This window comes from Triticum dicoccoides, chromosome 6A (assembly GCF_002162155.2).
Source record: "Triticum dicoccoides isolate Atlit2015 ecotype Zavitan chromosome 6A, WEW_v2.0, whole genome shotgun sequence".
Lineage (NCBI taxonomy): Eukaryota > Viridiplantae > Streptophyta > Magnoliopsida > Poales > Poaceae > Triticum > Triticum dicoccoides.
Genome location: NC_041390.1, coordinates 199,160,892 through 199,183,306, shown reverse-complemented (window position 1 = coordinate 199,183,306; position 22,415 = coordinate 199,160,892). Strand labels below are relative to the sequence as shown.

General features: G+C 45.4%; 2 protein-coding genes across 2 annotated transcripts; one reads left to right on the top strand and one right to left on the bottom strand.

The window, feature by feature from the left end:
• The first annotated feature begins 310 nt into the window (after positions 1 to 310).
• On the top strand, positions 311 to 3,660 carry LOC119316585 (plastidic ATP/ADP-transporter-like). The gene is made up of 5 exons (XM_037590913.1): positions 311 to 1,105; positions 1,311 to 1,574; positions 1,660 to 1,803; positions 1,883 to 2,230; positions 2,995 to 3,660. Exons 1-5 carry the CDS (start codon positions 389 to 391, stop codon positions 3,370 to 3,372), a joined length of 1,851 nt encoding a protein of 616 aa, XP_037446810.1. The 5' UTR covers positions 311 to 388; the 3' UTR covers positions 3,373 to 3,660.
• Positions 3,661 to 3,811: 151 nt separating this feature from the next.
• Positions 3,812 to 11,637, bottom strand: LOC119316584 (protein argonaute PNH1-like). The gene is made up of 21 exons (XM_037590912.1): positions 10,753 to 11,637; positions 10,423 to 10,637; positions 10,039 to 10,319; positions 9,824 to 9,933; positions 9,537 to 9,643; positions 7,939 to 8,071; positions 7,708 to 7,824; positions 7,010 to 7,117; positions 6,861 to 6,932; positions 6,636 to 6,758; positions 6,367 to 6,526; positions 6,136 to 6,257; positions 5,873 to 6,010; positions 5,655 to 5,797; positions 5,346 to 5,408; positions 5,167 to 5,230; positions 4,951 to 5,086; positions 4,766 to 4,839; positions 4,502 to 4,596; positions 4,365 to 4,396; positions 3,812 to 4,256 (listed from the first exon to the last, which is right to left on the bottom strand). Exons 1-21 carry the CDS (start codon positions 11,140 to 11,142, stop codon positions 4,096 to 4,098), a joined length of 2,844 nt encoding a protein of 947 aa, XP_037446809.1. The 5' UTR covers positions 11,143 to 11,637; the 3' UTR covers positions 3,812 to 4,095.
• Between the last annotated feature and the right edge of the window lie 10,778 nt (positions 11,638 to 22,415).

The window sequence follows — 22,415 nt, the reverse complement described above, 5'->3', positions numbered from 1 at the left end:
TGGGTGGCAACGGCGGTGTTTATAGAAAGTTGGGGCAAAAAGAACTCTCCAATATTTCTCGTAAAGTTTATCTTCCCGTAAACTTGTGGGGTGAAGATGTAATTCTGTAGTCGTTTTTTGCCTCAATTTTTGGTAAACATCGATTATTCCAGAGACAAGGGAGGCATCTGCTAGAGATGCCCTAACCACAATTAAGGTAGGTCGGGCAATAACAATTTCGCACTAAGCCACCGGCATCTTCTCTAATCTCTCGCCAGCGGTGGCCGCGGGGCATCAGAGGAGTGGTATAAGAATGAACCCTCCCCTGTCCAAACCCCTGCTTTGCCCGAGCCCCTCACCCTTATCTCCTCCATCCTCCATCCCGGGAATTTCCACCTTCTCCGCCCCCATGGAGTCCGGCCTCGTCGCAAGCCACCGCCTTCGCCTCCCGGCCCTCCCCTTCGCGGCCCATGCCCACCTCCTCCGCCACCGCCGCCTCGCGGCCACGCCCCTCCGCCTCCCCACCACCCCGACCCCTCTCCGCCAGCCCGCCGCGCTCCCGCTCCGCCCCTGCCTCAGGCCTCCCCGCGCCGCCTCCGTCGCCTCCCCCGCGCCGGCGCCCGGCGATGCGCCGGACAATTCCCGCAAGTTCCTCGGCGTGGACGCACTCACGCTCAAGAAGATCGTGCCCCTGGGGCTCATGTTCTTCTGCATCCTCTTCAACTACACCATCCTGAGGGACACCAAGGACGTGCTCGTCGTCACCGCCAAGGGGAGCAGCGCCGAGATCATCCCCTTCCTCAAGACGTGGGTCAACCTCCCCATGGCCATCGGCTTCATGCTTCTCTACTCCAAGCTCGCCGACGTGCTCTCCAAGGAGGCGCTCTTCTACACCGTCATCTTCCCCTTCATCGCCTTCTTCGGCGTCTTCGGATACGTGCTCTACCCTATGCGCGACGCCATCCACCCCACGGCGCTCGCCGACCGCCTCCTCGCGTCGCTCGGCCCCAGCTTCATGGGGCCCGTCGCCATCCTCCGCGTCTGGAGTTTCTGCCTCTTCTACGTCATGGCGGAGCTCTGGGGCAGCGTTGTCATCTCCGTCCTGTTTTGGGGATTTGCCAATCAGGTACACACAGGGAAACACTTCTCGTTCCCGAATCCTGGCTATAAGTGTGCAAAATTGTTGGGTCCTCCGCTGTTCCAAAATATTGGGAACGACTAAGTACGTGTGCATAGGAATTTATAATTTATTACTGGTTCAGAATCAGTCGCAGTAGATTGATTCTATAGCAGTTATACAGTTTCTCATGTGCCCGTACTGTTGTTTTTAGATTACTACGGTTGAAGAGGCTAAAGAGTTTTACCCACTCTTCGGGCTTGGGGCCAATGTGGCTCTCATCTTCTCTGGTCGCACGGTGAAATACTTCTCAAACATGAGGCAGAATTTGGGTCCAGGGGTGGACGGATGGGCTATATCATTGAAGGGCATGATGAGCATCGTGGTTGTACTGGGTTTCGTCATTGCCGGTATCTATTGGGGAGTGAACAAGTATGTTATTGATAAAACATCTCTGCCGGTCGAACGGAAGAAGAAGGTTAGCTTTGTTATGGTTTCTGTGATTTTACTACTTGTATATATGGAGTTTCTGTTGACGGTGCTGTACATAACCTTACTTACAGAATAAGCCAAAGCTTAGTATGGGGGAGAGTTTGAAGGTGCTGGTATCATCTCGATATGTGAGGGATCTTGCCACACTGGTCGTTGCTTATGGTATAAGCATCAACCTTGTAGAGGTGACATGGAAATCGAAATTGAAGGCACAGGTAAGTTCATCCATAAATCATGACTTACAATTTGTTCATAGACAACATAGTAGTTGACTTTTATGTTGTTCTGTTGCAGTTCCCAAGTCCTAACGAGTATTCTTCATTCATGGGCGATTTCTCAACGGCTACTGGCATAGCTACGTTTACAATGATGTTGTTAGGGAGATTAATTCTTAGAAAATTCGGGTGGGGAGTTGCAGCTACAATCACCCCTGCAGTGTTGCTTGTCACTGGAGTTGGATTCTTCTCACTGCTTTTGTTTGGCGAGCCACTCACTCCTCTTCTAGCCACGTTTGGGATGACGCCTTTGCTTGCGGCGGTCTTCGTTGGGGCACTACAGAACATTTTCAGTAAGAGTGCAAAGTACAGTTTGTTCGATCCTTGCAAAGAAATGGCGTACATTCCTTTGGATGAGGACATGAAGGTTAGTGCTGAAAGTTACTTGTTCCTAATGTAGAAAATATCTCTTCAGTTACTCATGTAATATAGTAGCGTGGGAACACACGGCAAAACCAACTAGTCATGTTTTCATACGGTTTTGGATTTCCAAGATCTGAAATCGAAATTACTAGTAACTGAAACAAAACAGAACATGCCATCAATCATGATGATTATGTAACTATGGTACTTTTGAGCTATTTTGCTGTATCAGTTTAGTACAGTTCAAAAGATACTGTAGATTTTGAGAACAGATAAGGAAGGATGTGAATAGAACATAAACTTCATTTGATATACTTGCTATATTACAAAATGAAAATCAATCATCATATGATAAAATATACATGCAAAACTGTATAGTTTGACTAGGTCTGGTTAAAAAAATAACGGTTGATCAATTCTTTGATTGTAACTAGAATTCAGTTATGTTGATATGATCAAAGTATGTTTAAGTTGTTGTGCTTCATTATTTTTACTTCCAATCGTAATTGCCTGCACACTAGAATCCTTGCTCAATGTTATCTGACAATCATCTGTACTTGTTTGTTGTTCCCTCTCCTAATGAAAAAAGGCGTGCTTTCTCTTCCTGAAAAAAACAATTATCTGTACTTAACTGTCAGAAATTTTATGATGGATATAAGAGCCTAGTATGCATTGTCTACAGGCCTTGATGCTTGCTTTAACAAATACCTGGCTATTGTCGAATTCTCGATACTTATTTAGTAACTTCTTCTCTTGTCGTGATTATAGGTCAAAGGTAAGGCAGCAATAGATGTGGTATGCAACCCACTGGGAAAATCTGGAGGCGCCTTGATCCAGCAGTTCATGATCTTGTCATTTGGGTCTCTTGCTAACTCAACGCCGTACCTTGGAGGAATATTGCTGGTGATTGTCATCGCGTGGTTGGGCGCTGTAAGGTCCCTTGACTCGCAGTTCTCTCCCCTGGCAAAGCAAGACCTGGAGAGGGAACAGAAGCTGAAAGCAGAGGCGGTAGAAACGACGGCTCAAGTCGTTGGGACAGGGAACGGTTCCCTTCAAGAAAATGTTGCTTCCACAAACGGTACGGTCATCAAACAGTCGCAAGAACCCGAGATCACTGCCCCTGAAAAATCTGGCAAGCAGTCTTAATAAGTTTCCACCCCCAGAAATTTAGTTAGTACCGAGTTTTTGATGGAACCAAATGTTGCTTGGTTGGGCCTGCCATGGGGAGCTGCTGGGAAAGGCAGTAGAGTGATTGATAAGAAAAATAAGATGGCCTGTTCTTCTGTTGTTGTAGCATATTTTTGACTTCATGCAAGTATCTATAGCTGTTTACTGGGAGTATCTGTAGCTGTTTGGTTTGTCGCTCCGTAGATATGAAACTATTTTTCTTTTTTTTTATATTACAATTTTGCGGAAAATCTGCTTTCACAGATCTATTAGTCCATGCTCAAAAGTTACTACTCCTACTACTTTTTTTTTTGCTACTGCTTGTTATTCAAATAAACCCTAATCTTTCTGAACACTGATCAGACAATTAATTATGAGCCTTGCCTAATTCTGGCATCAATATATGCTCAAGATCATGTGTTTCATATATGCCCAAAATACAGCACAACCCCTGCAAAGTTGAAGAAAGGAGTGCCCTTAAGAAGCATATTTGTGCACATTTTCCAGACTTGACTTTGTCAATATATAAGCTATATATTACGCAGGATTTTTTTCGCCCTCAATAAAACATCGGCCAAGTTTTTACAGGACAAGATACCTAGTTCTTCACTCTTCCCGCCCTACATATATCTAATCTAAACCTCTAACTCCTAGTGTTAGCTGGAGTATATAGCATGCCTGGGTGCTACTCTTTTCCCCTTGTCAGCAGTAGAACATCACCCTCTTCACCCTCTCTTTCACTGCCGGCATAGTCTTCATGGCGCCTCCATTCCTCCCGTTGGCATTCTTCACCGAGAGGCTATCTTGGTCCATGTAGAAACGTGCCCGGAATGCGGCTAGATGAGCGTAGTAAACAGGCGGCACTGCTCAAACAACACAACATACCAAAGGCCAAAGTTCAGATTTCTCGCCAAATTGTTACGTTGAAAGAGTTAATGTATTCAGCAGGAGCGCGAGAAGGAAGAAATTACCGACAGAAACAGATCGTGTGCAACGCACATACCTGCGACGAATTCACATAGCTAGTAAGATATTTTTCAAACTGAATAACGGAATGCAACTTTGGTTCTGAAAAAGTATCATGAATTATAGGATGGGAACAGCATACGTGTAGCAAAGGTTGTTCGTCAAAGTCTGCATTTCATCCGCCATGAAATTGTTCTCGTCCCACAGAACATGATAATGTGCTGGCTTACTGGTGCCCTGGCAATGTCACTGACATTAGCTAACTCACTATAAGATCATCTCAGCTTTAACAACATAATTATTGTACAGGCTATTCTCTGCATTTTGTACATTCAAGCCTATAATCATAGCCACGAAATATGAAATCAAGGCAATCCTTTCAAAATTCAATCGGACACGTCCTTACCTGGATTCCAGCATGGCTGCAGAGGTAGAAATCAAACTGTGTGGGATGGCATATCTTTGAATCAACAACGGTGCCTATTTTAGGCACAACCAGTGAGCAGTTATGAAAATTTATTAGGGCAAAGAAAATGTAAGTCAATAAGTGAGTTATCAATATCTTGATGATGGAAATGGCATGGCATATACCAGGCAGGATATTTCCGCTCTTGTCGGTGCTGCTTTTATCGTTGTGGTTGTTTGCAAATAGTTTTGTATGGTGACGCTTTTGGACTATCACAAACGTCACTGGAGGTTGGTAATTTGGTTCTAAAGATGCACAAGCCTGAAAATATCCAAGGGGTCAATTAGGATACTTTAACGTGTAAGCATGTCAACATAATAGGTAGAACATTAGTTGACAACCTTGCGGATAGCATCTAACTCGTAAAGTAATACTTGATGGAACTGTCCTGCGCTGACACCGTCCCTGCAGAAGAAAAGAATTCGTAATTATCTGAACTTCCATACAACACAAAACTGTTGGCATTAGCAAGCCTTTTGTACCCTGCAAGAGACATCCAACATGCACAGTGAAGTACTACCTGTAGAAGATTATTCTCAATGGTTTCTGCCCTGTGGCTTTCCTGAAGGAAATTAAAAGCTCCCTGCATGAAGTTACACACAGAAAGGAAATTCATCAAGCTCATTCTGTGCATGGGAGGTCCTGATATTTTTTCAGAGAGATCCAATGATCTGAAGTTGGATGCTCTACTTAACACTTTCGCCATGCATGATGACGGATGATCAAATGCACACATTGTTCTGTGCTTCTTTGTCGTCTCGAGTGAACTTGTGCATTATCTTTACAGATGATGTGTTATTAAGGGTGTGACTCAGTGCATGAGAAATACCTGATCATGCCTCCGGTGACAGTGCCTCGCTGAGGATCATGCCATGTTTTGTAGAGATCCTGGATGAGCTCTTGCCGATAAGCTTGAGCGCACACCAATCCAGCGTACTTTGTAACTTCTGGCCAGTCTTGAGAAGCAACAACCTGTAAAAGCACCGTATTAGAGGATATCATATGGAAACTTGGTTAAAGAGACAGCAGAGTAATGCTAAATCTTACCGCAGCAATTGATGGACTGGTGTCCTCTCTGGTTTCAGGATGCATTACATCCGCACCAAATATTATTGTCGGTACATCACTGACCAATGGGATTCTCCGACTTACCGCGTCCAAGAGTACGGTATTTCTTCCCCCCATCTGATTTCACCAAAATTGTTAAACATGAGATATAGTGAATTGTCTCTATCATCAGAGACTAACTTACTTTCTGAACGTGAAATCTACGTGTGAAACGAAGACCATTGGTCCCAGTTAATAACTACCTTAACATTGATTTTGAGTGAGACATTCGCCAGGTATCGTTTGCAGATCTTAAATACATGCTTTGCTAAGCAGCACTGTGACATTATTCCCAATTCGGTCTCACAAATGCGCTTTATGTCACCTGAAAATTAATACTCATTATATGTGAGAAAAGCAGAAAGGACGAGCAGAGGACTGAAAAATATTTGCAACAAAGTACTGTACAATAGGAGGTGAAACTGCATCCTCACCATACAATGCACCATTGTTGTCAGGGAGGATTACCAAAAGAAGCTCAAGCTCCTTTCCCTTGGGTTTTTTCAGTGCAGCGTTATACACATGCTTAAGCGCCTGTACTGCTTGCTCTGGTCTAGCCGAATACATTGGTATAGCAGGCTCGCTGTTGAACTCCTGCAATGCCGTTTAACAAATAACAGTTACTTGAAAAAATATTGCTACTGCAACTGAAAAAAGCAAGCCTCTGTATAATATAATATACTAGCATAAATGAGAGGTATACCATGCCTAAAAGTTTACACGTTTGGGCTAACTCCTGGCAAAATCCACTGGCAGTGCTTTCTTGAACACTTCTTGAGAAGTTAATGGATGCCCAATGATTCACAGTGCATCCATTGACAACTTTCTGCAAAAATGATTTTATTTCAGTGGTGAATTGACAACTTCAGGCACAATAGTAACTCTACTACAACTGAGAAGTGATGACTTCAGCAGAGTGGATATTAACCTTGTTTTTCATGTCCCATTGGCCAACACGAGGTAAGCACTCTGACTCTTTTCCGGTATCATGATATTTTAGCTTCACACAGAAAGGCAAGTCAGGAATGAGCACAGAATAGCTGGCAATAGCAAATTGGAGAACAGCATTGATCTTACCCAGGGTGCAGGCAGAACTCTTGCTTCAATAGAGGTGAGTTTGTCGCTTATGTTTATCCCAAATTCCTTCGCATAGGGATCTTGATCATATCCATTTTTGTGAACGGTCTGAAAACAGTTGCCTTTTAGTCTTTTAGGCAATTTTGGTAGGGGCCAGACCATGTTTTATGTCACTCAATGTTGTGTAATGAAACAAAACAAGAAGAATTGGCAGCGGGCAGTGAAAATTGTACTCCTCCTATATCGGGTTTTGACTGAATTATGTTGAAGCACTGACAAAAAAACAGAGTACATGCACGTTTGGTTCATAACCGAGATTTTCCTGCTAAACTGTGGCAAGCTAAAAAGGGTGTGGTAAATAAATTGGTGTCCACAACTTTGGCAAAAGTATATGAGTTCGGTGACAGGTGGAGCAGGCTGGTAAGAAAGTGTGCCGCGACACTTACATTTGTGCCAGTAAAACAAACAGTAGCTACACACATCTGTCACTTATGTTGCAAAGTGTGGCAATGAAGCCAACAATATTCTTCAATGTACTACGCAAGGATTGAAATAAACTTGGCATGTTAATTATTGAAAACAACAAAGAAATTATTCAAAATAAATTTGGCATGATAGTATCTGAATTTCTTATGAATGGTCTCTGCAAATATTGCCAAGTTCAATCACTTTTGAGTATACCAAGAAACACTTCATACCCGTCGAATATCCATTTCCTTGTCTCCAGGCCTTTGGCATGTAACTTTCAGTAATGATGTGATCTGCTTTTCATTCAACCTCTTCTTGTATCTCTGACCTTCAACAATCTTGCAGACCTGTCAATAAGCATCTCGTGTCACACAGTATTCAGTAATAGTAAAAGCATCATGTATTGCACTGGCTGATAGGAAGTTTGGGACAGCGCGAGACTAAAGACATTAGTTACTGACCTCCATTGGTAGATAATTTGGCTTCTTTTGGTTTCCTACAAGAAGGCAGGGAAGATGTGGTTGCTTTATGGTGAAACCATACATTTCCTTGAAGTACTCTACAACCGATTTCACTTCATCGTCAATTGGGAAACTGTTATAAGAAAAAGAGCAAAGGCAGGTGCTGAAATGTTAGCCCAAGCACCACTACTTTGTTTTTTGCATGTTCAAGTACATATTTGCGTAACAGTGTAAGAAAGGATGCCAATATGCCATGCACCGTCAATACGCTATGCACTTTAGGAGTTAGGACAAGTTTGAATTAGAATAGTTTATCTAGCAATTGTTAACACATCTAACACCAAAAACTAAGGCCTCCTATGGTTTGTAGGAATTCTGTAGGAATTCCATAGTATAGGATTCCTACAGGAAAAAATCAAAGAAATCTAGCGAAGCTGTGGATGAGGCTGGCTAAGGGAGAATATCATACGGAAACCCACATTCGGTTGAAACCAGTGAAAACCACGCGAAAAAGATGTTTTAGAGTTTCGAAAAAATCTCAAAAAATATGGGATGTTAAGAGGGTGATGTTCTATTTTTTCGAGAAAATGCAAAGGGCTTTTGCATTTCATTGCATTGTATTGCCATGCAAAATTTCAAGTTCAGATACATTAGGGATGTGAGCTATCAAAAAGACAAAATCAGCATTGAATAGTGCCGAACAGTAACGTCACTAGTCATTGCTGAATTTGTCTTTTTCATAGCTCGCATCCATATGTGTTTTTACTTGAAATTTCATGTTACAATAGAACATCATCCTCTTAACATCCCATATTTCACATGACAATAGAACATCATCCTCCTATGGCTTCCACGAAGTTTTCTTTAAATGTTGGTCTCTGTATGATATTCTCCTGGCTGGCTAATGGGACGGTCATCTTTCGAACCAAGGTAAAAGGCAATTAAGTTTCATCAGATTCAGACTTACGGTCAGTGCTGAAACCAATGTCCGAACACCCCACTTAAGATAAATTCCTTTAGAGCCCTTTGGTTTGTAAGAATAGATTTCCTATTCCTATGTAGGATTGGTTCCTATCCTTCACATTTCAAAGGAAAACAAACATTAGCTTGGACCTAATGTAAAAATTCCTATCCTATGAACCAAATGACATCTCATTTGCTATAGGAACTGAGATACATGTCATCCCATTTCCTATGACTTTCCTATTCCCATGATACTTCTATCATATGAACCAAAGGAGGCCTAACTAACCGCATATAGTTTCATGTATCAACCAGTTCAATGCTCAAGTTGTTAACAAAAACTGCTGTTCATGCTACAACATATTTTAAGTATTCTATTTCTCAGAGTAGAACCATCACCAATAAGCCTGTCGAATCATTTTTCTTCCAATATTTTTAATTATTACACAAACATTCAGTTGCCAGTACATAACTACAAAACATCCTGGAATAAACTGAAGTTCCCATAACATTTAATGTCCGGTCAGGTGAATTTTATGGCACTAAAACTGACAATCCTCAATTATTTGGAAAGTAAAATGGAAGGCAAAAAACAGGAACACAAGAATAGCACCAACAGAGATTTCAGAACATACATTAGCTCATGAGTTGGTTGCGCTGTCAAGCCGAAGACACGGTATTTCCGTCTTAAACTTCCCCGGTGAGTGATTTCGACCTTCAAATCGTGTAGAGCTTTCTTTATCTGCTTGACATCAAACACAACCATATAAACTAATCAGGCATCAGCCATGAAGTATTGAAAAACCACCAGTTCACAACCGAACAAGTACGAATTTCACATGGTCTTGCCTATGTAATGTAAGTAGTAGTGTATCACTAGTCTGGATATAGCACATAAGCGCAAGTGTGCAACACAATTTACCCTGACTCGGTTCGCGTCCGACAACGGCCTTGACATGACATCCTTCCCCAGGATCTGCGCCGCAAAATCGATCACCGGCAGCGGCTCGACAAATGCCGTGGACGACATGTCTGAAATCGGCACCCAGGTGTAAGCTCAGGACACACAAGGAAGCAATCACATTGATCATCAAGAGACAGGTAGCGTTGGGACAACGAAAGCATATAGTATCTCACCGATGTTGAGTGACAATCCCATTTGGGTCGGCCGGATGCTCTGGTAGAAGCCGAACCACGACTGCAAGCCATCGCCGAGCCTCTGCGGCGTCCTAATGTCCGGCGAGTAGAACGACCGCCTTACGGAGAGGTACCTCTGGCTAGCGACTTCCCGCAGCACGACGTCGAGGACCTGTAGGCCCCCCTGCGGCTCATCGGGTTGCCGCCCCGCCATGAACTCCCGGAGGTGGCGCAGGTCGGCGCCGGCAGCGAATTTGATGGCCACCTTGTACTCCTTCTCCCTGCAGGTACAGGTAGAGGCAAACGAAATCAATTAGTCGTCCCCAAAGACGGGGCGCGTTAGGGCGTACTGTGATTGCGTACGGATCGGCCGATTGTGTGTACCGGACGGTGGCGCTGGAGACGCCGTCGTCGTCGACGGCGAGGCGTATGACGAACTCTCGGGCGTCGAAGGGGAGGCGGCCGGCGGTGTAGAGGTTGCTGCGGCCGTCGTAGGCCGGGAGGCGCATGCCGAGGTCGGACGCGCGGTAGAGGCGAACCAGCTCGGCCACGATGGCCCGGCTCACGCTCCGCGACCTCACCTCCGGCGTGATCTTGACCTGCAGGACATCGAAAACACCACGCCGTGGTGGGTGTCACCGTCATGGTCACCACGGTTGCCCATGCACGGCCACGTTGTGTTCGGCGAGAGGCTAGGAGTGGCGAGCGACTTACGTCGTACTGGGTGAGGTCCTTGTCGGCGACCTCCGCGAGGAAATGGTTGGCCTTCACCACGCAGCGCGTGCCCGCCCTCCCGAACCCCGGACGGCGGCAGAGCTCGAGCCCCTTGCTCGACACCGGCGGCGGCTCCGCTGGCGCGACGGCGACAACGCCAGTGCACGCGGCAGGCACCACCGCCTCCTCCTTGCTCCGCGCCCGCGCGCCGTTGCGCCGCGGGCCGCTCGCACCGGAATTGCACTTCTTGCATCCCGCCCCCGGCGACCGCGTGGCCGCCTTGGGGTGCGCCAAGCTGCTTTGCAGCGCCTGTCTCCGCGGCGGCCCCGGGCACCCGCCAGCCGCCTTACCACCGACCACCGTCCACGGCACCTCCAAAACCTCGAGCATCCCGCCGGACGTGGCCGCCGGGAGCCGCACTCACGCAACAAGACAAAGCAGGCGGCACGCGATCAAGAATCCAGGCAGGAAGCTCGATCCGCCGTCCAGCGGGAAGTACCAGCGGGCAGAGATAGTAGAAGAAGAAAGCCAAGATTTAGCTAGCATGCGTCAATGCGGACACGACGGCACGAGCGCGGCCCGATCACCACCGGGACAGGGAGCGAGGCATTCGAGCTCCGCGCGCCATAAAAGGGAGAGGTCGGCATTGACGCGACAGCCGCAGCGCGCACGAAAAAGGGTTCGCGGCGACGACGCCCTCCGGCATTAAAATCCTTCCTTGTTCCAGTACCCAAGCGATAACTCCACCTGAGCAACGGCGTTTTTACCAAACGGAGTAGGCGTCAGCGGGGCTAGGGCGGCACTGTAAAAGGTCACGAACAGTGGCGCAGTGGGTGGGCTACAGAAAGGCGGGAGTATTTTTATGGAACGGAAGCGGGTGGCGGAGAGGAGGGGGGAGGAAGCCTCGGCGATCTCACTGAAGAAGGAATTAATATGGCGACCTGTGCCAGCGTGGTGGCCGTGGCGTCGAAAGCAGCGCCGGCCTCAGGTTGGGGTGTGTGCACGCTGTTTTCAAAGACGCACTTGTGTCATGCGATGCATCGATCTTACGGCCCCTTTCACCACGAAAATTCAAGTCGTTCCCCGAGCTCATCTACATCCGGTTGTAGCAAAAAGAACACCTTGAACTTTTTGTGGTTTATAAGATGCTCAAATGCGTGATATTGTGTAAATTTTCAGCTTGTTTGAACATTCGAGAAGCTTGTGGCAAAAAAGACAAAACCTGATATAAACAGTGTTGCTTTCAAAAATTTCTCACCCTCGGAATTTGTTTTTTCGCCACAAGCTCCTCAAATGTTTAAACAAGCTGAAATTTTGCATGAACCTCATACATTTGAACATCTTACACAAAAAATATATTTTTTATTTTGCTGCTATTTTTAAAATTTACTGTTCACACTCGGGGTGTAGATAACCATCCAGACCTGCCCATATGCAGAATAGTTATTTCCCGTTTAGATTTCTCTCCCAAAATATCATCGGAGCATGTACAACCGGGCGTCCTATATTGGCGTCAACCATCCAGACCTGCCCAGACACTCTTTGACAAAAAAAATCACTCAACCAATCATCCCAAAATGCAGCCCAACATCCGGAATAACAGGCAGCCCCATATTCAGCCTAATATGTGGGGTGGATTTGGGACGCATGGACGTGTCCAGCACGTCGGATCCAACTCATTATGACCCACACCGATCCCACATACATTCATCCCTATCCGCTCTCCATACCAAACGTAGACACTTCACTTCCCTCTGTCCTCAAGCTCTTCTCTGACGAACTCCGGCCTTCTCCCGCATGACAGGCAGTGATCTGCCCCGGAGAACTCCTGATCCATTGGTCGAGACCTTGTCCCGTGTAGAGATAAGAGGAGAGGGTCGTATGCATGGCTCTCCACCGCTCCCAAGAGGAGTGCGCCCGACCGCGATAGAACTTGATACGAAGGGAATCCATTGTGTCCGGTCAAATGTCGCTTGGATCCGTCAGAGCTAGTAGCGTGAGGCGCGTGATGCCGTAACCAAGATGTGGTGGCTCAATCCCTTCGGTGCTACTGAGTCCCCATGGCGTCAGGCTCCCAGTCGGAGGTCTACACTGGCATGCCTCATGGCCCGTCCGCCGCGGACGCGCGACGTGCCTGTGTGCGAGGAACAGCGTGCGGGAGGGCGGGGAGGCAGAGTCGCACGACACCGGTTAGGCCGCCACTTCGGTCTGTCCACGTCAATTGTAGACCTTGCCTCGATCGGTGATGTCCAGGCCGTGGGCTCCAAGGAAGAAGAGTAGGGCATGGGTGTGATGCCCCTGCCTCGACCGTGCACTAATCATATAAGCAAGCATGCGTGATCAAGGCCAGAGACTCACGGGGAGATATGACAACACAACTCTAGACACAAAAGACAATATAAAGTTCTATATTACAAGCAAAGGTCACGAGGACCAAATACATAAGTCAGCGAAACGATAATATCTGAGTACATACATAAATAGACAGGTTTGCCTTAAGAAGGCCGAGCAAAACAACGACAACTAGATCGAAAAGGTGCAGGCCTCCTGCCTGGGGCCTCCTATCTACTCCTGGTCGTCAGTCTCCACGTAGTAGTAGGCTCCCTCGGTATAATAGTAGTCATCGGCGGGATCAGTTGGCTCCTGGGCTCCATCATCTAATCGCAGCAATCAGGTAAAAGGGGGAAAATATAGCAAAGCAACCGTGAGTACTCATCCAAAGTACTCGCAAGACTTACATCAGATCTATGTTAAGTATGCATCAGTATCAAAGGGAATGGGCTATATCTGTGGACTATACTACAGAATTGCCAGAATAGAGGGGAAGACCTAGCCTAACGAAGACTAGCATCTTGCAGCAACAGAAGACAGTAGAGTAACTTAACATATAGTAACAAGTATATATTAGCCATGCCCAGAGATCCTTCCTCGTACACCCCATGAGAAAGCGACCCCGGAGTCATCATACCAGTTTAGTATCACCAATATCCAGTTTTAGTTGTAATAGACCGGAATACAACTCCGAGCGTCTGTTACCGTGGCCACGGCTATTCGAATAAATAAATTTCCCCGCATGGGTGCACCAACTTACCCAACACGCTTGATTAACTTCGGTTGGACACACTTTTCGGGTCATATCCGGCCTCGGCTGATCGACACGTCGTAGTCCCACTTAGGCTCAACAAAGAGGTCAGCACGCCAACTACATCCTAAGTGCGAAGGGGTCATGGGCCAATCATTCTAAGCACTCCTGAGCGTTGCGCAACTGGCAGGGGACTAGACCCACCTCCTTATACAAGCGCACGCGGTTACCGTCCACCCCAGCAATCAGCCCACATCTCTGAATTGTGACATCTAAAGAGCTTTCGGAAGAATCATACGACGCCGAGTGCCCATAACTTATCCCGCGTGGTGGTTAGTGCGAAAAGGCCAGGGGCCTACTCAGATCATACATCCAAACCCGTTAGTGTGTTGGGAGCTCGCGGTAATGATTAATGCTCCTATCACCCCATCTCGCGGTCTTACGACAAGGGCCAGGTCCATCCCTCTCTAGGGCAGTCTGAAGGAAATATGCCCTAGAGGCAATAATAAATTGTTATTTATATTTCCTTATATCATGATAAATGTTTATTATTCATGCTAGAATTGTATTAACCGGAAACTTAGTACATGTGTGAATACATAGACAAACAAAGTGTCCCTAGTATGCCTCTACTTGACTAGCTCGTTAATCAAAGATGGTTAAGTTTCCTAGCCATAGACATGTGTTGTAATTTGATGAACGGGATCACATCATTAGAGAATGATGTGATGGACAAGACCCATCCGTTAGCTTAGCACTATGATCGTTTAGTTTATTGCTATTGCTTTCTTCATGACTTATACATGTTCCTATGACTATGAGATTATGCAACTCCCGAATACTGGAAGAACACTTAGTGTGCTATCAAACATCACAACGTAACTGGGTGATTATAAATATGCTCTACACGTGTCTCCGATGGTGTTTTTTGAGTTGGCATAGATTGAGATTAGGATTTGTCACTTCGATTGTCGGAGAGGTATCTCTGGGTCCTCTCGGTAATGCACATCACTATAAGCCTTGCAAGCAATATGGCTAATGAGTTAGTTGTGGGATGATGCATTACGGAACGAGCAAAGAGACTTGCTGGCAACGAGATTGAACTAGGTATGATGATACCCACGATCGAATCTCGGGCAAGTAACATACCGATGACAAAGGGAACAACGTATGTTTTTATGCGGTTTGACTGATAAAGATCTTCGTAGAATATGTAGGAGCCAATATGAGCATCCAGGTTCCGCTATTGGTTATTGACCGGAGATATGTCTCGGTCATGTCTACATAGTTCTCGAACCCATAGGGTCCGCACGCTTAACGTTTGATGACGATTTGTATTATGAATTATGTGATTTGATGACCGAAGTTTGTTCGGAGTCCCGGATGAGATCACGGACATGACTAGGAGTCTCGAAATGGTCGAGACATAAAGATCGATATATTGGAAGGCTATATTCGGACATTGGAAAGTTTCTGAGTGGTTCTGGTATTTTTCGGAGTACCAGAGAGTTACGGGAATTCGCCGGGGGAAGTATTGGGCCTTCATGGGCCTTAGTGGAAAGGAGAGAGCGGCCACAAGGGGAGGCCGCACTCCCCCATGGGCTGGTCCGAATTGGACTAGGGAGGGGGCGGCGCCCCCCTCTTTCCTTCTCCCTCTCCTCTCCTTCCTTCTTTTCCTACTTGGACTAGGAAAGGGGGAAACCTACTCCTACTAGGAGTAGGAATCCCCCCCTTGGGCGCGCCCCTTGAGTCCGGCCCTCCTCCTCCTCCCCTCCTTTATAAACGGGGGAGGGGGGCATCCCATAGACACACAAGTTGATTTTTTAGCCATGTGCGGTGCCCCCCTCCACAGTTTTCCACCTCGGTCATATTGCCGTAGTGCTTAGGCGAAGCCCTGCGTCGGTAACTTCACCATCACCGTCACCACGTCGTCGTGTTGATGAAACTCTCCCTCGGCCTCAGCTGGATCTAGAGTTCGAGGGACGTCACCGAGCTGAACATGTGCAGATCGCGGAGGTGCCGTGCGTTCGGTACTTGATCGGTTGGATCGCGAAGACGTTCGACTACATCAACCGCGTTACTTAATGCTTCCACTTTCGGTCTACGAGGGTACGTAGACACACTCTCCCCTCTCGTTGCTATGCATCTCCTAGATAGATCTTGCGTGATCGTAGGATTTTTTTTGAAATACTACGTTCCCCAACAGTGGCATCCGAGCCAGGTCTATGTGTAGATGTTATATGCACGAGTAGAACACAAAGGAGTTGTGGGCGTGGGTATATACATATTGCTTGCCATCACTAGTTGTTTCTTGATTCGGTGGTATTGTTGGATGAAGCGGCCCGGACCGACATTACATGACCGCGTTCATGAGACTGGTTCTACCAACATGCTTTGCACACAGGTGGCTGGCGGGTGTCAGTTTCTCCAACTTTACTTGAATCGGATTCAATGAACAGGGTTCTTTCTGAAGATCAAAAAGCAATCACTATACCGCGTTCTGGTTTTTCATGCGTAGGTAAGAACGGTTCTTACTAAGCCCGTAGCAGCCATGTAAAACTTGCAACAACAAAGTAGAGGATGTCTAACTTTTTTTTGCAGGTCATGTTGTGATGTGATATGGTCAAGACGTGAGTATATAAATTATTGTATGAGATGATCATGTTTTGTAACACAGTTATCGGCAACTGGCAGGAGCCATATGGTTGTCTCTTTATTGTATGAAATGAAATCGCCATGTAATTGCTTTACTTTATCACTAAGCGGTAGCGATAGTCGTAGAAGCAATAGTTGGCGAGACGACAATGATGCTACAATGGAGATGAAGGTGTCAAGCCGGTGACGATGGTGATCATGACGGTGCTTTGGAGATGGAGATCAAAGGCACAAGATGATGATGGCCATATCATATCACTTATATTGATTGCATGTGATGTTTATCCTTTATGCATCTTATTTTGCTTAGTACGACGGTAGCATTATAAGATGATCTCTCACTAAATTTCAAGGTATAAGTGTTCTCTCTGAGTATGCACCGTTGCTACAGTTCGTCGTGCCGAGACACCACGTGATGATCGGGTGTGATAAGCTCTACGTTCACATACAATGGGTGCAAGCCAGTTTTGCACAAGCAGAATACTCAGGTTAAACTTGACGAGCCTAGCATATGCAGATATGGCCTCGGAACACTGAGACCGAAAGGTCGAGCGTGAATCATATAGTAGATATGATCAACATAGTGATGTTCACCATTGAAAACTACTCCATCTCACGTGATGATTGGACATGGTTTAGTCGATATGGATCACGTGATCACTTAGATGATTAGAGGGATGTTTATCTAAGTGGGAGTTCTTAAGTAATATGATTAATTGAAGTTCCATTTATCATGAACTTAGTACCTGATAGTATTTTGCATGTCTACGTTATTATAGATAAATGGCCCGTGATGTTGTTCCGTTGAATTTTAATGCGTTCCTAGAGAAAGCTAAGTTGAAAGATGATGGTAGAAACTACACGGACTGGGTCTGTAACTTGAGGATTATCCTCATTGCTGCATAGAAGAATTACGTCCTGGAAGCACCGCTAGGTGCTAGGCCTGCTGTAGATGCTACTGATGACGTTAGGAACGTATGGCAGAGCAAAGCTGATGACTACTCGATAGTTCAGTGTGCCATGCTTCACGGATTAGAACCGGGACTTCAACGATGTTTTGAATGTCATGGAGCATATGAGATGTTCCAGGAATTGAAGTTAATATTTCAATCAAATGCCCGAATTGAGAGATATGAAGTCTCCAATAAGTTCTATAGCTGCAAGATGGAGGAGAATAGTTCTGTCAATGAACATATACTCAGAATGTCAGGGTACCACTATCACTTGACTCAGCTGGGAGTTAATCTTCCGGTTGATAGTGTCATTGACAGAGTTCTTCAATCACTGCCACCAAGCTACAAAAGCTTTGTGATCAACTATAATATGCAAGGGATGGATAAGACAATTCTTGAGCTCTTCATGATGCTAAAGGCTGCGGAGATAGAAATCAAGAAGGTGCATCAAGTGTTGATGGTCAACGAGACCACCAGTTTCAGGAAGAAGGGCAAAGGGAAGAAGGGCAACTTCAAGAAGAACGGCAAGCAAGTTGCCGCTCAAGTGAAGAAGCCCAAGTATGGACCTAAGCCTGAGACTGAGTGCTTCTACTGCAAAGGGACTGGTCACTGGAAGCGGAACTGCCCCAAGTATTTGGCGGATAAAAAGGATGGCAAAGTGAAAGGTATATTTAATATACATGTTATTGATGTGTACCTTACTAATGCTCGCAGTAGCGCATGGGTATTTGATACTGGTTCGGTTGCTAATATTTGCAACTCGAAACAGGGGCTATGGATTAAGCGAAGATTGGCTAAGGACAAGGTGACGATGCGCGTGGGAAATGGTTCCAAAGTCGATGTGATCGCCGTCGGCACGCTACCTCTACATCTACCTTCAGGGTTAGTTTTGGACCTGAATAATTGTTATTTGGTGCCAGCGTTAAGCATGAACGTTATATCTGGATCTTGTTTGATGCGAGACGGTTATTCATTTAAATCAGAGAATAATGGTTGTTGTATTTATATGAGTAATATCTTTTATGGTCATGCACCCTTGATGAGTGGTCTATTTTTTACTAAATCTTGATAGTAGTGATACACATATTCATAGTATTGAACTCAAAAGATATAAGTTGAATAATGATAGTGCAACTTATTTGTGGCACTACCGTTTACGTCATATTGGTGTAAAGCGCATGAAGAAACTCCATGTTGATGGGCTTTTGGAATCACTTGATTATGAATCACTTGATGCTTGCGAACCATGCCTCATGTGCAAGATGATTAAGACTCCGTTCTCTGGAACAATGGAACGAGCAACAGACTTATTGGAAATAATACATACTGATGTATGTTGTCCAATGAGTGTTGATGCTCGTGGCGAGTATCGTTATTTTCTGACCTTCACAGATGATTTGAGAAGATATGGGTATGTCTACTTGATGAAACATAAGTCTGAAACATTTGAAAAGTTCAAAAATTCCAGAGTGAACTGGAAACTCGTCCTAACAAGAAAATTAAGTTTCTATGATCTGATCGTGGAGGTGAATATTTGAGTTATGAGTTTGGTCTTCATTTGAAACAATGCAGAATAGTTTCACAACTCACGCCACCTAGAACACCACAGCGTAATGGTGTGTCCGAATGTCGTAACCGCACTTTATTAGATATGGTGCGATCTATAATGTCTCTTACTTATTTACCGCTATCGTTTTGGGGTTATGCTTTAGAGATGGCCACATTCACGTTAAATAGGGCACCATCGAAATTCGTTGAGACGACACCATATGAACTGTGGTTTGGCAAGAAACCCAAGTTGTCGTTTCTTAAAGTTTGGGGTTGCGATGCTTATGTGAAAAAGCTTCAACCTTATAAGCTCGAACCCAAATTAGAGAAATGTGTCTTCATAGGATACCCAAAGGAGACTGTTGGGTACACCTTCTATCATAGATCCATAGGCAAGATATTCGTTGCTAAGAATTGATCCTTTTTAGAGAAGAAGTTTCTCTCGAAAGAAGTGAGTGGGAGGAAAGTAGAACTTGTTGAGGTAATTGTACCTGCTCCCTTATGGGAAAGTAGTTCATCACAGAAATCAGTTCCAGTGATTCCTACAGCAATTAGTGAGGATGCTAATGATGATGATCATGAAACTTCCGATCAAGTTACTACTGAACCTCGTGGGTCAACCAGAATAAGATCCGCACCAGAGTGGTACGGTAATCCTGTTCTGGAAGTCATGTTACTTGACCATGACGAACCTACGAACTATGAGGAAGCGATGATGAGCCCAGATTCCGCAAAATGGCTTGAGGCCATGAAATCTGAGATGGGATTCATGTATGAGAACAAAGTGTGGACTTTGGTTGACTTGCCCAATGATCGGCAAGCCATAAAGAATAAATGGATAGTTCGGGTATAAGCTTCTCACAAATGAGAGCTTCTCACAACAAGCATGATGGTTTCGACAGGGAACGTCCCACCTTTGGGGACGAAATAATATCCATTGCCTCTTATTGCTTTCAAAAAATTTCTAGTGTCAACATAGAACAACAGGAGTGTTGTGTCAATTTTTGTGATTTTTGGGGTTCGTTTGGACATTTTTATGCATTAACTAGGTTTTCTAGGCATTTTATGTGCATAATTCAAATTTGAACTACAAGCACATGCTCCAATGCACTAAGGTTGGTTGAAAAAAATCTATTATGTGTCCTTGGGTGAATTTCTAGGTCACATGCAAGAGATGGGAATGAAATTCAAACACCAGGGCACTGTTGATTGCCGGCAAAACATTGAGATGGTTGGTTTTTAAATTCTAATAAATCCAAAACTCGTCTGAAATTCCTGAAACTTGGCATGCTACGATGGAGTGGCATCAACATGCCGTGTTAAAACATTTGTCCAATTTGGGGAAGGTTCGGGTATATGCTTCTCACAACAAGCATGATGGTTTCGGTAGGGAACGTCCCACCTTTGGGGACGAAACGATATTCATTGCCTCTTATTGCTTTCAAAAAAAATCTCGTTTCAATATAGAACAACAAGAGTGTTGTGTCAATTTTTTAGATTTTCCGGGGTTCGTTTGGACATTTTTATGCATTAACTGAGTTTTTAATGCTTTTATGTGCACAATTCAAATTTAAACTACATGCACATGCTCCAGTGCATATAAATTGGTTGAAAAATCAAATCTGTGTCCTTGGGTGCATGCTTAGGTCCCATGCAAGAAATAGGAATGAATTTCAAACACCAGGGCACCGCTGATTGCCAGCAAAACATTGAGATGCCCCATTTTTAAATTCTAGTAAATCCAAAACTCGTCTGAAATTCATGAAACTTGGCATGCTATCATGGAATGGCACTCGACATGATGTGGTATTTTTCGTGTCCATTTTGAGAGAAGACGCACTCGAATAATGACAGCCAACAAAGGCATTTTGAAAAAAATAGCCGCCACTTTAATATCCCAAATGTTTGTATAATTCAAACCGTGTGCATTCTGTTAACCATTCATGTGACGCCACATGTCTTGGTTTTAATGGCTATAGGAGGTGCCGTGCGGACAACTACTTGACCTTGACTGAAGAGGAGGCGTGCAAGCGCAGTCCGGGGCGCAGGCTGACCGAGAGGGGTGCAAGCTGTCCTCCAATGCACATGCTCATCAGGAAGCGTGCAAGCTGTACGCTGCGCAGGCTCGCTAGGAAGCGAGCCCTTTGACTTCCATGGACGCCCGCCTTCCTATCCATGAATGGCGCCCGAGCCACTGTTTAATACAGGCGGCCTTACTGTTCGCCTCCCATTCCCCTTCCCCTTGCAGACCTCCACCACCATGGCGCAGAATGATCATCTGCCACTAGTCTTCAAGTTTGGTGAAGTCGACTCCGATCCGGAGGAGATAGAAAATAAGGAGTAATGGGGCCTCATGGACATGGCCCAGAACGAGCTGGCCGCGGCGGTTGCTGCCCCTGCTCCCGTCCCAACGCCCGTGCCAGCGACCATCTCCGTAGCATTGACGGGCTGGTCGCCGAGCACTATCACACAGCTGGAAGCCGCGGGCGACAGCGAGGTCTCCGCGGACCCGCGTGAACTTGTGTACAAGCCAGCGCCAGCGCCCGTCCCCGTGCGTTTGGCTGCACCCGCCGCGCCCGTGCGCCCCCCCCCCTAGCGGCATGGGACGCTGCCGTCAACCGCTATTCTCAGCGGCGCAAGTTGCCGTCCTCCCGCGCCCCGCCCGTCGACCGCACGACGACATGATGTTTGATTTACAAGTGAAGAACATTTTCTGCTGCCTTGAAGACTTCAACAACGGCATCCTGGAGGACGACAACGACGGCGCAGCATGCCGCCTCCGCCGGAAATAGTTTTTTTGGTCTCGAATTCTTGATCATATGAATATAAATTCGCAGTGTGACTGAATGAAAGATATGGTTTGAATGAACTTGCGTTTTTCTCTCTTAATGTACAGACTTATCAAATGATTTTCTTTTGAAAAAATGTCAATGTTAGTTAAATATAAAACACCCATCGCAAACGTTTTAGTTAGAACACCCGTATGCAAACCGACAGCTTCCCCAGGAAGCCAAGGGAAAATGTGTCGAACAGGATTTCTGCATCCCCTTCAATGCAAATGGTTGTTTTGCATGACCCATGTGCAACCACGTACAAACAATTGTGTAAGATTTGCATATCTGTCATTTTGGGTATGTTGCCATTTCTCAAACTGGAATGATTGAAATTTTCTTATCTAGTAACATTGCCATTTGTCAACCTTGTAACACTGCGATTTGTCAAAATATGTAGCTACAAATCACTAGCACTATCTAATTTTTGCAACTAAAATCACTAGCACTGTTCATATGGACACCACCAGCAGGCGTGAGTTCATGGACGCATATGCAAATGTACCATTGATTACATACAAAAAGTCATCAACCCACAACGACAACGAGGATACACATTGTATTATAGATCATTTCCAACAAAACATTCTAGTA

Excerpts from the sequence above, each read along its gene's own strand:
- LOC119316584 (XM_037590912.1), bottom strand. The coding sequence starts at position 11,142 with ATGCTCGAGGTTTTGGAGGTGCCGTGGACGGTGGTCGGTGGTAAGGCG. Across the intron at positions 4,397-4,501 it reads ACGAACAACCTTTGCTACAC|GTATGTGCGTTGCACACGAT; the intron begins GTATGCTGTTCC and ends AATTCGTCGCAG. Across the intron at positions 4,257-4,364 it reads CACACGATCTGTTTCTGTCG|TGCCGCCTGTTTACTACGCT; the intron begins GTAATTTCTTCC and ends TTGTTTGAGCAG.
- LOC119316585 (XM_037590913.1), top strand. The coding sequence starts at position 389 with ATGGAGTCCGGCCTCGTCGCAAGCCACCGCCTTCGCCTCCCGGCCCTC. Across the intron at positions 1,804-1,882 it reads AATCGAAATTGAAGGCACAG|TTCCCAAGTCCTAACGAGTA; the intron begins GTAAGTTCATCC and ends GTTCTGTTGCAG. Across the intron at positions 2,231-2,994 it reads CTTTGGATGAGGACATGAAG|GTCAAAGGTAAGGCAGCAAT; the intron begins GTTAGTGCTGAA and ends TCGTGATTATAG.